The sequence below is a fragment of the Lactuca sativa genome, chromosome 7 (genome assembly GCF_002870075.4).
Source record: "Lactuca sativa cultivar Salinas chromosome 7, Lsat_Salinas_v11, whole genome shotgun sequence".
Taxonomy (NCBI): Eukaryota; Viridiplantae; Streptophyta; class Magnoliopsida; order Asterales; family Asteraceae; genus Lactuca; species Lactuca sativa.
The window spans coordinates 6,538,928-6,555,407 of NC_056629.2; the positions used below are offsets into that span (position 1 = coordinate 6,538,928).

A 16,480-nucleotide genomic window follows, 5' to 3' on the forward strand; every position below is an offset into this window, starting at 1 on the left:
CTATCGCTCCTAGTAATTGTCATGACATTCTATACACTAAAGAAGACATTCGTCGTATTGGGTGTATTATTATAGGGAAGGTTTTGGTTATGTTTTGATGCATACAATTATTTTGATAGGGAAGGTTTTAGTTATGTTTTGATGCATACAACCTCCTTATCACTCCCAAAGTGTGACACCTAGAATCTCGAGGAGCAATTATAAGGAATGAATCCTATTTTGGGGATTGGAACACGGCGTGTTAGAGGAACCAACACGGCGTGTCTAGTCAAGGGCAATCATGATTTTCATTAAAACCAACACATCATGTTGGTGTCTAAACATGACGTGTTGGCAGCATGGAAGGAAACCCTAATTTGCACCCTATATAATCTCCTTAATCCCCAAGGCCTGGTCTCCTTACCAACCTCCATTGCCACTTAAACCCTAATTCGTCCCTCAAACTTTCTTGGTGGTGTTCTTGAGCCTTGAGTGGATTCTTGTGGTTATTTTGCTCATTTCCAAAGGAAGCTTTGAAGATTAAAGGTGCTTAGCCTGGAAGGAAGATCATAGATCCAAAATCTCTCAACTTCATGCAGTCTCTTTGAGGTATCAAGTTTGCATCTTGGCTTATGTATGATTAGATCTCTTCACGGCTAGTTTATTATGATTTTGGTCTCCTTTTGGGTCTTTGGATGAGTTGGGTTGTTTAAAGGCTTGTTCTTTCATATCTGGGTTGTTTTGGTGTCCTTGAGCATAAATGTGCAAAATTTATGTGAAGAATGGTGTCATGTATGCTTCAAGTCCCCTATTAAGTCCCCTTTTAGCTTAAGAGCTTCATTTAGTCATATATGGACGTAAAGTTGGCAACTTTACATGATAATCCAACTCAAGGAGGTCAAATCTATGTGTTGGGGATATGTCTTTAAGGATTAAGTGCTTATTGGTTAAGCTGTTGAATCTCGAGCAAACACGACATGTTGGCTAGGTATTTCCCGATTATCTAGATTATGGAAGAACACGACGTGTCCATGAGGCAACACAACGTGTTGGGTCAACATGGACTGTTGACCTTGACTTTGAGTTTTTCAGTTGACCAGGGTTGACCATTGGATATTTTGGGTTTGGGCTATCTTTTGGGCTTGGTTGTTTGGGGCATTGTTGGGCCATCCGAGAACAAGTGTTTTGGATCAAGGAAAAGTTAATGGGCTTTGGGGTAAGGCCCATGTAAGGGTTTGGGCCCAATTTGGAAAATTGGGCCATAAGTGAACCTTGGATGATTCTTTGGTTGTGGGCCTTTGATTGAGAGTTTAGGCCTTAGTCTTGGAAGAAACTATGTAAGGGGTAAAATGGTCTTTTTACCCCATATATGTGGATCATTGGATTCGATTCAGAACCCAATTGCTAATTGGGTGTTATTTTGTACTAATAGCTCGGGTAGTCGTCAGCACTACTAGAAAAACAGCCTTTTACGACGCTCATTGCGCGTCGTAAAATGCTCAGACGACGCGCAAATGCGCGTCAAGGAAGGCCCTGTCATAAAGAGAGACGACGCGCATTTACAACGCGCATTTATGACGCGCATTTACGACACGCAGTTATGAGACGCAATGCGTATCAAGGAAGGCCCTGTCATAAAGGAAGACGACACGCATTTGCATGTCGTAACCTTACGACGCGCGTGTTTATGACATGCAATGCGTATCAAGGAAGCCCCTGTCAAGAAAGGTCATGTCATAAATGAAGATGACACACATTTTTGCGTATCATAATTTTAAATGTTAAAAAATATTATTTACAGATTTACTAAATTTCAAATTAAATTTGCATTTAATGTCTCATAACAGAAAATAAAATACCATATACAAAAAATACAATCCATTGCATAAAATTTATTGTCATACATTTAACAAACTTTATTTCATATTCATACATATGATTACATTATTCATTAAAAGAACATATACCTACATCTTCCCCTAAAATGTTATCACATGATGTTGGCCACTTCATTGATGGATCACCAAGAGGAAAACCAACAACTGCCCTAAAATGTTCCATGATGTGCTGATACTCATGTCGTGTAACTTTAAACATTTAATAAAGTAAAATATCTTCTAAAGATAAAATTACACAAGAAACAACACAACAAGTATCAACCTTGTGGTAGGTCATATGTGGAAAAGGAAAAAGAACAATTTGTTACATGATTACCCATCTCAATGTGCCATGTGTGCAATAATCTTCTACACCATCTCCATCTGCCAATAAAAAAGTGATTTTGTATGGACTAATAACAACACCTCACCTATATATAGTTGTTTCTTTTTTACTTAATGCATAAACAAATAATTGATATTAATAGAGAAACTACCATTAAGTCCTAATTTTACAAATTTGTTCTCATTTATATGTTGTTTTCATTTTTCAAGTGAATTTTCATTTTATAAAGTATATTTTTTAACAAGAACTTGATTAAAATATATTTTTTTTATCAATCATACTATTTAGAGTTTAGAGTTTCACCTTTTGCCTTGAATTTGTGGTTGTAATTTTAGAAGACTTCACTAGCTGCATTGTTGTTTCAACAACTTTACTCCCACCAATAAAATCCGGGTGTGAAGTGTTTATATAATCCATTTGCAAAAGATATTGGATATCACTTTATAGGGTTAGATGCAAGAAAAAGCAATGTACTTTCATGAGCTTAACCAAAAGTTGCTTCCCATTTTTTATTATAAACAAAAACAACCCTCATGAGCTTAATCAATGCAACAGTTCAGTCTACTGCCTGCATGGTTAATAGCAATCACTATAAATTTATAAAACTCAAGAGATTAGAAAAAAGTACCTTCAATGTGAAATATGACTTTCTGTCCAAGGCGCATCCTATGTTCCTAAAAAAAAGAAAAAGAAATATCAATACTAAAAGAATAATGTTTTAAAAAAAATCTTTAATGGGACAATACCATGAACAGTGAACTCATATAATATGATGCCCAATGACAGACCTCATGCTTCAATTCGGAATCTAGTTTCTTCAGCAATTCATGAAGCAGCCTCTGAATCATATTGACGTTAACTAATATAAAACAAGTAATGAACTTACTATTAAGCAAAGAAAGAAACTAACCTAATTTTTTTTTACATGAAAGAGTTGAAAGTCCAACATCTGTGATGTGGCAAACATCTAAGTTAAGTGATCTAAGAGTTGATAATCCGGATAGATTTGATAAACCTCCATCCATGATAACAGTGAGTGAAAGATTTAAAATTTGGAGATTCATCAACCCTGCAACAGATTTTATAAAAGATTAATTAATTAATCCTTAAAAATAAAATTATGAAATTTTATTAACTCATCTTGAACTTCATTGGTTACCATTGTGATCAAACCAACTAATAAATGTTTTGAGGCATGATTTGAAAGTTTGCTTGAACGGGTGGCGTTCCCATACAAACTAGTAAGAGCTTATATGGTGCACTCCTGGACTAAAAATGGCACACGTGCTTAAACTGTTTGACTAAAGTCAACTCAATGTCAAATGGATTTGATGCTCTGTTGTTTTCTGATTCATTACCGTATATCATAAGAGCAGAAACTAAAGCTCCTAATGTATCCGCCGCCTATCCAGGTGAAGAGCACGAGTCAAGACTTTGACCGAGACTAGTGATGACATGGCACAACCCACCGGAAATGTTGGCGAGAGCACACATCGCGTTCTATTGTAAAGCTTGAGCATCTTCACCTTGCATAAACCTTTTTGAAGGAGCTATTGTGGCATTAATCAAAGAAGGGATGCCATTACAACTTGCTATATCTTTTCTTGTTTTTTGCTTTGAGCTGAAAGAGACTATAAAGTTGATGCAGCTTGTGCTCTAACTAGAGGTTCATAACCAGGTCCTAATAGCTTCAGGAGTCGTTTTGTAGTTTCAGAAGTTGATATCTTTAAACATACGGATGCATCTTCCATCATCATACATGATAATAAAAAGCAAGCATTGGCTTGCGTGTTTAACTGGTCATGTGTTAATAGCTTTACCAATATATCTTCTCCCCCAACTTTGACTATTGCTGACCAAAAACCCTCAGTGGTCCCACACATGTTTCTCAAAGCACCAGTCAGCAAATCATCAACTACTTTTGAACCCTTTTCGAGTTGCTCCCACAACACTGGAACAACCCCTTCAGTGGCAAAGATTTTGGATCCAACATGATATTTGGCATCACCTTCAGAAACAACATAAATGGTATTTGCAGCTGTGATTTGACCTTCTTTTGATTTTAGAAGAGCGAGAAGCAAAGGAATGCAACCCCCAAGTAATACTTTGACCCGTAGTTCATTTTCCTTACATAATGAGCCCAAAACTGTAGTTGCTTGGATCTTTACACCAAGTGGACCTGATCTTAGGAGAGACACTAGAACTGGAACTGCTTGAGAATATAAACTAACAGGGGTATTTTGGTACTTTAGTAGAATAAAAAAGAAACAACGCCTTACCCTGTCTCTCAAGAGTTGAGACTCCTTGTGTGCATGGGTGATTGTGGGAGGACACCGTTTGATGGAGGGACACCAACGAGACCACAAATCAAAGTCTAATTTCACACCAGTAATGGTTGTTGAAATGTAAATAATAACAATATAGAAAATGTAGAAAAGGGAAAAGGGAAATTAGAATAGACTAATATTTAATACCATGAATCCAAGTAACAATATATCATAATGGTAAGCAAAAGGGTTTTTGAGATTGAATTCTTTCTATTGTGCCATTTGTGCAGCTACGCGATGGTCAAAAAAGTACAAGGCTGCTATAATCAGTGCTGGTATTATAGCAGTGAAAATGTGAACTGCTGGAACCTTCATCATATCCTGAAATAACATTGATCTTTAGTTTCTAATAAAGGTACAATCTACCTTCATTTCCTCAGTCATAATAGGAACATACTTCAATTTTTTAATGATTATATTAATATACGACCCATAATTTAATAATAGGAACATATTTACATTTCTTTATAAATAATAGAAATGTACTTGTAACAATAGCAATATGTGACAAATAAAGTACAATTCCCATATTGGTAATGGAATGTAAGTATGCTACTGCTATGGGTAGAAAATAAAGTACATTGTTATTACCGGCAGTAAAAATTAAAAAAAATACCTTAATGAATGTCCAATGAGACAAAGATCCAGGTTCCCAAGGAATTGAATTCCTTCACCCTCCCCTAGGAATGGTGAAATACATTAAACAAGGAACTAAATTGTATCTCAGACATGTCAAAAACATAGAAATTTTTTTTAAATGAAGCAAACAAACAATCAAGCTTAAGTGGTATAAAAAGAATCCAAATTACTGTGATGCATTTGCCAAATTCTTGATATTTTTAAACAAACAGACTCACCTATACTTGTTTTAAGCTTCAGAAATATTTCATCCTGACTCTTGCTTGAAACTTTACTAAGCCTATCCTGTAATGAGTGTCGAAGAGCACCTGTTGGTGGACAAAAAGAGCATTCAAAATCAATAATCATACACACACACACACACACACACACACACACACACACACACATATATATATATATATATATATATATATATATATATAGAACCCTATTACTAAATGTGTGTATGTGTGTGTCGAATTGGCTTAAGCCCTTAAGTATGACATGAGGACTCACTTGCAGACACAGGTTGGGATTTACTATTAATCTGCAGTACAATTGATTTGCTGCTTAAGTTACCATCCCTCTTTAATTCAATACATATAGGCACACGAGTTGCACCACCTTCACCAGTTGGCTGCACAAGTTAATTTGCAAATTGAAATGACTTGTTGTGTTCTCAAAATGAATTAGAAAAAAACATAAAGTGAATATATATGTCTAGATTGAAGATGAAAATAAAGAAAAACGAAGGTCGTACCAGAGCAGGATGCCCAATCAATCTATTCAAAACTGCTGATTTACCTGCACTCTGAATAATTGGTAGCCCATAATTAGAAATTAGCTATCATCCTTTAAGTTTACAAAAGGGAAATCGAACTAAAGAACTGTCAAATATGATACACAACAAATTTGCCCACAAATCCACAATGTGACTGCACTATCAAAGTTCTTTGATTCCGTATTCTTTTCTAAAGTATGTAAGTGTGCTAGGTTGAGTGCATTTACTCCTTAAAGGAGTATTGTTCTTATGATCATCAAGATTCTCGTCTATCTTAACATACAAAACAACGACAAATAGATGTGATGAGTGATGACCGTGTGCTAGGTTAAGTTTCTCAAGTAATGGTCAAATCAACTTATGTTAGAAATGATTACTCACTGCCACTGGACCTCTTAAAAAGCATATGTTAAAACTACAAGGAGCCTAAAAAGATATACATACAAACTGCAGCCAATAGAGATAGAAGATTAGACATGTGAGGACAGATTGGAACTGCAATTTGAGGGATTTGGTACTACAACAGACTTTTTAGCACCTCCATCCGCCGTTTCTTCAATTTTTGCACTAAATGTTGCACTTTGACCCTCTAATTTTTGGCCTTCAACACCATTCACCCAAATTTTAATCATTACCTGAAAAGTAAACACATAAAAAGCATATCATGTGAACAAATCACCAATTTACGCTATAATCATCAATAGAATCCCATCAGTTAGTCTATATATGTATGTATAATCAAATATGTGGCTTACCTTCAATTTATCACATCTGATAATTCTTTAATAGATGAGACGTAATCTCTCTCTACAACTCCATGTTTTTGAGTCTCGGAGACAAATCCTTGGTCACTTCATCCATAACAGTGGAACTAGAACCCTTGATCGAAGCTTGACAAGCAACCCTAGAAGCACTGGAATCGGATTCCCACACACCATCAGATTCCGATACATCCTCCCTCTCTTCTTCTGTAACATCATACACATAGTAATCCTCAGCATCCATAGGAGTTCCGAGAAGAGAATCGCCCCGATTAGGTTTCCTAGCTTTATGCAAACCCTCCAATTTCCACTCCGCTTTCCTGATTCCCAACACAACAGCTCCAGTAGCACTTGGCTTTCGTCGGGCACGGTAGTTAGTAGACGAAGACTGATCGACAATCCCAGGAGGAATAACATCGCTTAAATCGACCTCAGTCCGCACAAATCAACCCACCGCTCCTTTATCAGGAGACTTAACCTTTACATCCTTCAGCAATGAGATGAAAAATGGTAAAGAGAAGTCATACCAGGTTTTAGGGTAGAGAGAGAAAGGGTGGAGAGAATTGTAGAGAGAGAAAAGGTAGAGAGAAAGCGTTTTTTTGTACCGTGAAGTTTCTTAATCTCTTTCTTCAAGTCGGCCTCAAACTTCTCCTTCTGATTGGCATTGTCAGTATCGTATACCTAAAATACGAAATTCAACACGCGAACATGAAACTTCAGCATATAATTCAAACAAAATTAAAAACATTTATGAAGAGGCATGGGAGAAAGGATTAGGAGAAGTCGTACCAGGTTTTAGGGTAGAAATCAAACTAGTTTCGATTGTTGTAGAGGCCTGGGAGAACCGATGGAGAATTGGAGAGCGTTTTGAATTTTCTTGAAAAAGCCCTAGGTGTGAATGAAGGGAGATACAGAGGAGAGATCGAAGAAGCGGGCACTACAAAATTTTTGCCCTTTAAAAACGCGCGTTTGATAAAAAAAAAATATAAAGCGACATTTTTAGAGGACACCCATTTAAAACAAGTGCCCTCCGTGTTTGTATTTTTTTTTGTTGGACATCTATTATTAGGCGCGCAAAAATGAGTGTCATCTATCCTTCAAATTTTGAAAGGCTGACATTATTTTTAGGGACACACAACAATGCGTATCGTAAATCAGCGAGTGTCGTTGTTCGTGCGTCATTAAAAGGGTATTTTTCTTGTAGTGCAGATCAGCAACTAGGGATTTCTTTTAGTGAGCTTCAGCATTCGAGGTGAGTCTCCTCACCGTTCTATGGGTCGAAGGCACTAATGCTATCCCATTTGGTTTATGTATTATAAGAAGACCCGGGGGTGACCCTTGGCATATTGTATGAAAGACCAGGAGGCAGCTCTTTGTAAACTATATGCAACACCAGAGTCTGAACTATGTTAGTTAATTAGTTAAGTAATGTAGATCGTATGCTAGTTGTATTTGTGATGCTTTCATGGAAGACCAGGAGGTGGCTCCTGACACTTGTCTATGAGACCCAAGGTTTTGGCCCCCGGCCTGGCAAGGAAGACCGTGATACGGATCGTGGCATAATGGCAAGACTATGGTTGGCACATAACACTTTTATTGATTGATTGGATATGTATTTTATGTATGGTTCGTTTGATATGTATGGTACATGGTATTTATGGAACTCACTAAGATTTGTGATTACAATTTGTGGTTTATGGTTTCAGGTACTTCCGGTTTGAAAGGGAAGGTCCTGGCTTGATCGCAGCGCATACGCCCGTGTTTTTCCGCAATTCATGATTTTGGGATTTACTCTGATAATTGTTTTACTTTGGAATACTTTTAATTGTTTGGATAAGGATAAAGGAATGTTTGAATATATATATATATATATATATATATTAAAAATGAAATTTTTATCCTTGAGTTTTGAGATGTTACACAAAGTTATATGCCAGGTCTAATATGTTACTTATATTTTTAGAATCTTAACCACATAAACTTTTCTAGATCCGGTCGACAATAGACCAAAGATCTAATAATAGCAATTTAGATAGGTAACCTAAGGTATGTTATTCTCTAATTCAATTAGCACATAAAAGAATATTAGGAATCTTATCCTAAAGTAAGCTAGTGCTTGAGTTAATCTAGGCAAACTACCTAAAACTTAATAGATACACACATCCCGATCATTGCTTAGCATTTTAAATTTAAGTCTAAAAATTCCCAAATATTCCTAGTTCGCTTAAACTGTAACACCCTGTTTCTGGTCGTTTCATAATTTGGGGTCGTAACCCGAAGATCAAGTATCATAAGGATTCTAGCTTTACGGAAGTGAGGTTTAGGCCCATTTGGAATAGTTCGGTTTGTGCTTTGAAGTCAAAGGGTAAAATGGGAAAGTAGTGTTTCAAACTTCTTTTATGAATTATGGATTTTAGCTTAATGTGTTTTAAGTCAAAACTAATTATATAGGGCAGTAGATCTCCTCAATACCTTTCCATGGATATAAAGATCGTCTAAATTAGAGTTGAAACGAAGAAGTTAATGACCGTTTGAAGTTTGGACGGTTTCGGGTTAAGTTGAGTATGTAGCACCTGGTTCCTGGTACGTATGACCTATCTAAGCAATTTACATTTTTAGCCTTGAACTCGGCGAGTTGTAGGCCCAACTCGCCGAGTAGAGTCAGGTTATTGAGCACGTTTAAGTTGGCGACTAGGCGAGTCCATATTCTGGACTCGGCGAGTCCCTGCTGTCTAAATAAAACCCTAATTTCAAGGGTTTGCACCCTATTTAAACCAACCTTATGCGCCCCAAGCCCGAATCCTTCACCCTCAGAGCTCCCTATATCGTCCTAACCCTGTTTCTTGTGCGATTGAAGTGTTTTGGTGTGATTTCTTGATGATTTTGAGAGAACAAGGAGAGTAGATCAAGAGAAGAAGAAGGAGGCCAGATATCTTGGTGTTATTTTAGAGATTCCTTGAGGTATAACTCAGTTTCCTTCTGTTTTTATGCTAAGAGTCTCTTAGAGCACCATTAAAATCCTTCTTGAGCCATTTCCAAGCTTGTTTATGGATTAGGGATGGTAATGAGTTGATTAACCTCTAGATCTAGGCAGGGTTGAGCTCCAGAAGCTCAGATCCATGCCCTTTATGGGAGTAAAGTGCTTGAATGTCCTAGATCTACCATTTTAGCCTTTATTAAGCCTTAAATCCCCATCCTAGGCATGTATACACGTAAAGTTGGAAATTTTACGTGTAAAACCTACCCTAAGAGCCCAGATCTATGTATGGTATGAGCTGGATTCAAGCATAATCGAGTATATAGTAATTGCATGTGAATGACTCGTCGAGTCGTTCATCGGACTCGGCGAGTCTAGCCGCGAGTCCCCGAGTTTCCCCTTTTTCGTGTTTGCTGAGTGGGGTTGTGAGTCGCAGGTGGACTCAGTGAGTTGGAGGCCAGACCCATCCATGGAGGGACTTGGCGAGTCAATGCCCTAACTCGGCGAGTCCAAGGCCATCTTCTTACCTGAAGAACAGACTCGGCGAGTTGTTCATACAACTCGGCGAGTCTTAGCATAGAGTGTTCATCGGATGAAGATGAACTTGATGAGTTGTTCTTGCAACTCGGCGAGTAGGATGAAGGACTTTTGGACATCAGTTAGAAGGAGAATTCGTCGAGTCAATGCCTAACTCGACGAGTAGAGTCGGATTGAGGACAATCGAATGGATAGGGACTCGACGATTTGGCAAGCGAACTCGGCGAGTCGGGTCAACTAGAAGTTGACTTTGACTTGTACTTTGATTTGGTCAAGGGTAAAATGGTCATTTTACCCTAAGTACAGCTAGCAGTGTTTGACTGAATGTTTTGTGGGAATTATAGCCGGAGGACTTCCGGAACAGCAGCAGCAACAGTAGACAATCAGTTTCCGCTCAAATCAGCAGCTACTTTGAGGTGAGTTACCTTCCAGTAGCGGTGGGTCTACAACCACAATGCTGGCCCCACCAGTAGGGTTCGTATGACAGATGATTGTCTTTGTGATATCATCTAGGATTGCTACTACCTGATATGTTATAAGCTAGCATGATATGTGGTATGTCATAGTAGTAGAGCTCGGTTGTTAGGACCGAAGGGTAGTCAGACACCCCATATATGTCTGACAGTATGTGATGATATTTTTGCATGCTGGCTTGTTATGTTTTATGCGATAGAGGTAGTAGGAGGGGACCAGTTCCCGAGTTCAGTTGTTAGGACCGAAGGGTAGTTCGGACACCCCAGATATATCCGACAGTATGTTTATGTTATGATATATGTGATAGTAGTAGTAGGGGATGAAATAGTCCCCGAGGATCGGTTGTTAGGACCGATGGGTAGTCAGCACCCCAGAATGGCTTGACACGGGTCGGACGGCACCCCAGAATGGCCGCACGGGTAGTCGGCACCCCAGAATGGCCGCACCAGGTAGTCAGGCACCCCAGAATAGCCTGGCAGTATGTATGTTATGTGATCGTATGGTATGTGGTACGATGGGGGAACTCACTAAGCTTCTTGCTTACAGTTTACAGTTTTGGTTTCAGGTACCTCTTCGTCGAAGGGGAAGGAGCTGGCGCGGTAGCGGCACATCATACACACACTGTTTTCCGCATTCATGGGATTGTTCTAGGATTTATACTCTAATATTTTGATAGTTCACATTTTTTGGTTTTCAGACATAGTATATGTTTATGAAATGGTTTGATCGGATAATGTTTACTTGCAAATGATTTTACTAAATATTAATTGGAAAATGAAATTTTTGGACGTGAAAAATGGGTTGTTACAGAGTATGTTAGGCGTACAGAGGGGAATACGTTGGGCGTACCGGGGCACCCTGAGTACGCTGGGCGTACCAGGAGTACGCAGGGCACACACAATCAGTGCCAAAACCCTATTTTCGTGGTTTGAGTCTTATTTAAGCTCCTTAACTTTCCAAAACCCACTCCATTCTCAGGCTCCACCTCTCCAACACCCTTCCATGAAGCCCTAACCCTAGTTTGAGCCTTGTTAGCTAAAATAAGGTGTTTTGAGTGCTTTGGAGTATGCATGGTGCACCTCGGAGAAGAAGGAACTTCTTGGAGAAGTGTTGGTTGCATTGGAGCTTGTAGATCCAGACCTTGTTCACCTTGATCTATCTTCTAGAGGTATAAAGTTTGAATCTTGATGATGCATTCGTTAGATCTAACTAGTTTTGGATGTTATGAGCTTTTGGTCATTTTAGTGTATAAATTTTAGATCTTGAAAGTTTGTGACCTTCTTATGGATAAAGTTGGAAACTTTATCTATCTAAACATCATTATGATTCATATATGAAGGTTGGAGACTTTGACTTAATGGATTAAGTTGAAAAGATGCACTTATTGGTCCCTTTGATACTTAAAGTCTAGATCTTGGTGGTTTGAACCATTCTAATGGATAAAGTTGGAAACTTTATCCATTATGGAGCTATTAGGATCCATAATAATGTGATCTTGAGCCTTCTTTTCCTTCCATGAAAGTGTCACGATGTCTTAATGGATTAATAAGTAAGCTTTTGGCTTTTGGACCTTGTCTAGACATGGAAAGTCATTAAGGTGGAAACTTTATGACTTAAAATGATGTTGTGGGACTAGATATGAGTGTTGGATGAAAGGACTTAAGAGATTAAGCACTTAATGGAAGCGTGTCATCTGGCCGAGTATGCTGGTCGTAGCTTTGAGTACGCTGCACGTACTCCTATGGGGTCCTGATTCTAGATGGTGAGTATGCCATGCATACAAGCTGAGTACGTTGGGCATACTCAACCCGAAGTTGACTTGTTGAGTTTGAATTCTATTGACCATTGGCTTTTTGACCAAGTTTGACCGTGGGTCAAACTTGAGGGTTTTGTGCTATTAAATAAGATTTTATTTGGTTATGGTATTGGTGTATTTACGGGTGCAAACAGTACATAAAAGGGATCGTATCGTAGTGTTTCAGGGTTCTTCGATTCAGGTGAGTATTCTCTCGGTGCCCATGAGTCAAAGCTACCAATGATGACTCACTAAGTTATGTATGTAAGATTCTAGTTGTTTTTGTGACTCTTTCATGTTTATATTAGCTTGTGTGGTAGATTACCCATATCTATGATGACAAGTTGGGTCTAGCTGTTATTATTGTGTTATATTGTTTATGTGTGGCTGAGACTGTTGATACTCTCCAGGGTTGTTGATAACCCATCAGGCATGCTGTTAGCCCAGTGAGACTGCCGATAGTCTCCAGGGTTGCTGATAACCCACCGGGTGTGATGTTAGCCCACTGGGACTGCTAATAGTCCCTAAGGTTGATTATAACCTATAGTTGTTTATTTGTGTTGTGTTGTGTGTGGTATTTTGAGGAACTCACTAAGCTTTGTGCTTACGATTTGTGGTTTACATGTGCAAGTTTTCTTATATTAAAGGAGGGGCATAGCTCGATTGGATCGCATCAATGGGGGACTTGTGTACTTGATAAATTTTAATGATACTCTAATAAACGTTTTTAAGATCTTATATTTGTGATTTGATAAAACACTTAAAGTTTTAATTGAAAATTTTGGGTTGAAATTTGGGGCGTTACATAAACTATTGCTCTGATACCAACTGTGACATCCCCATTTTACGGACAAAAAAGACCGATTCGTTTATGCTTATTAAATCAGAGTATTATTTTAAAAAAGATTAATTTTGTAGAATATAGTCTCAAAAACATGATAATAATATTATCGAATCATTTCCCAAGAAATGTGTTTTATTTATAAAACTCAGGTTGTCATCGTCAATAAAGAAACATAAGCATAAACGAAATAGACCTTACAATAATTATACTAATGGCCTAACAACTCCTTCAGTCTCTCATCATAATGTACCTTCAAACCGTTACCTGTGATACAGAAAAACTGAGTGGTTCAGGTTAGGGAACTTGATGAGCACATATGGTTTTCAACCTACAATAATTTAGTTGTATATTTTATTTGACACAATTAAACCAATTACCCATTCCCTTTATTTTCACTCCATGATCCTAAGGTGATGATCTTACTGTACCTATGCTAAAGGATCTTTGTGAGTAGACAATATTATTATGGGGATTTTGTAGTGTAACATTCGCAATTTATTGGTATGTTCCTTTTAACCTCTATTAGTAAATTCTTTTCATTATCGGTCCCTAGTTGAATACGTTGGGCGTACTGGCTCGAAGATTGGACGCGGAGGCACCCACATATGCTGGGCGTATGCTAAGCAGGGGCAAACCCTAATTTTCAGGGTTTTTTTTCCCTATTTAATCAACTTATGTTGCATTGAGAGCAACTTTTGGCCAGCCTCCACTCCTCCAAACTTTAAGAACAAAACCACATATATCGCTTTTATCCCACTTTGGGTAAAAGGAACGGATAAACTTTGACTCAAATGCTCGCTTGTACCTACTCATCAAATCACACACAACAATATGTTTTATAACACCAAGTTACTGGTGTGTTTACATATTATCAATGTGCAACCGACTTGCAGAATACAACTCACACGTCTTGGTTTTAAGAATATAAGATATTATCGTCTCACCAATCACTCGAGATAAAATCCATGAAGCGATCCAAATGAGCGCGGGTTTAATAAAATACTCTAATCTTATAGCAGCACTCATGAACTCTGCAACAAACTTGTGCTATGTCTAAACACTTTAGACAATCTACAGACGGATTCATGACAATCTTCTTTCATACCTACTTCCAAAGTATGAGCGACTGTGGAGGGTTTAAATAATCTTATTATTTGGTAAGTCAAAACATGCAAATTGAAACACAAGAATAATACTAATATTATATGGCCTCAAACCTTTGAGTATAAATAAGACACTTATTTAATCACCATATTGATTACTCATTATTTGTTGTTTCGGGTAATCAACTTCTTACTTGAATTATAACAACAATTGTCCCATGCTCCAAGTATGCACACTATGTTTACCTATGGTCCTTACTTTGTGAAATAGATCAATTGATCACATTTCCAATGATGCTCATTTCACAATTCTTAATCATTGGTGTAAGAATACAAAATTCTTGCCACTACTGGAATATGTTAGATTCTAACATTTTATGCAACGGTCCTTTCGTAATGTCACGGCAAAAAAGTCACCAAGACTCGGCCAATGAAATTACAAAATGCTCTATTGGAGATTGTTACAAGACAATTCCGTAGATGTGAAGTCTCACATTCAAAGTACATTCCTTTGAACATCCTTCTTACATAAAAGTTTCTAATCTAGACATAAATTTTTAACGTCCAACTCCCAATATGGAAACATTTCCATATTTTCCATATGACAACTCATTCTAAATAGAGTCTTACCTATTCATAATAAAGTCAATATGGTCCATCCATTAGTATACTTCCAACTGTCCACAAGCGACCAATCTTTGGCGAACCTTAGATCGTCCTTGACAGTTGTTTAATTATTTTAGTCAAGTCCGGTTCTAGTCCTTTTTCCCTCTTAATGCCCTAGGCATTTGGAAAATTTAAGAACGGTCAAATATTACAACATATGCAATCGATCCTATACCAGAAGCGTATGAGACACGATTCATAATGTCATACATAAAAGCATGATACTTTATCAGCCATTAGCCATAATATTTCTATTTGCCACATTCTCAAAATTCGAACTATGAAGAGGGATGTCGTAATCATAATCGAAATTTGATGACACAATTAATATATCCTTGACTAAATTTGATTCAAATTTCTCAATCTAAGCTTTTAGATTTCGAAACAATGTATAACATTCTCTCCCTTAATTATAGCAAAACAACTTTTCAACCCCTGCAACTTTGCAAAGTGAAACCTTTTGTTTTCTATAATTAATAGTGCTAACTTGCAACACTTAAAATAATAATCATGCTCTCACTAACATGATGATTATATCCATTCCAGCATAACATTTATGCTCCCATTAGCTTTGATACATATTTAGAAAACAACTAAACTTCTTATAAAACAATACTTATTGACTTCCAAAGTTCATTTTCCTAATACGATATGCTTTGATAAGCCTTTATCTGAGCATCTCAAACTCATAAACCTTTCCTTAGATAACTCACATGTATGTCTAAACTAATTTAAAACTTATATTACTAAGTCCTAAAATGTTCAGACTAATCGCCAAATCTCACAATTCGTACCATGAAGAGGGATGCCGTAATCATAATTGAATTTGAGAATGAAATCTACACAATTGCTATCTTCTTAAAATCTGCCTTAGTGAAAGTGTTTCCTCACAATCATTTTCATCAAGGAGAGAAACCTTATGACACTTAGATTTTATAATGTATGTGTCCCACCATTGCTTCCAAGTTATTTAGCAGCTCACCTATACTAGTCAATGTACTTTCATTGAACATGGTGCTTGGCTTATGCAGTCTATTGAGAACTCGTAGAACTCATATGCATAAGCAACTCAACTGGATTGGCACAGAAAACAAGAATACGTCAACACGATAGGTTACAAACCTCAAGTCGTGTGCTAGTATTTAATAATAGGTTTGCTCTTGCTTAGTTCTTGAAACTTTTCACGATCATTTAGACTCCCACTGACCTCTTGACATATAAGATTCTCTTGTCAAGAAAACATTTCTTGACAAACAAATATTCAAGAGTTAGTGCAGATTCTTATCAAGACAAACACTACACACAATTGATATTAGTTGGTCTTTGTATTATCCAAGACATCACAATATACCAATTTCAAACGTGCAAGAGTAAGAAAAAAACAATTTTCTA

General features: G+C 37.3%; 1 protein-coding gene across 1 annotated transcript; it reads right to left on the reverse strand.

Moving 5' to 3' along the window:
- Nucleotides 1-3,833: 3,833 nt before the first annotated feature.
- On the reverse strand, nucleotides 3,834-4,913 carry LOC128127182 (protein CELLULOSE SYNTHASE INTERACTIVE 1-like). The gene is made up of 3 exons (XM_052765604.1): nucleotides 4,896-4,913; nucleotides 4,783-4,850; nucleotides 3,834-4,428 (listed from the first exon to the last, which is right to left on the reverse strand). Exons 1-3 carry the CDS (start codon nucleotides 4,911-4,913, stop codon nucleotides 3,834-3,836), a joined length of 681 nt encoding a protein of 226 aa, XP_052621564.1.
- Between the last annotated feature and the right edge of the window lie 11,567 nt (nucleotides 4,914-16,480).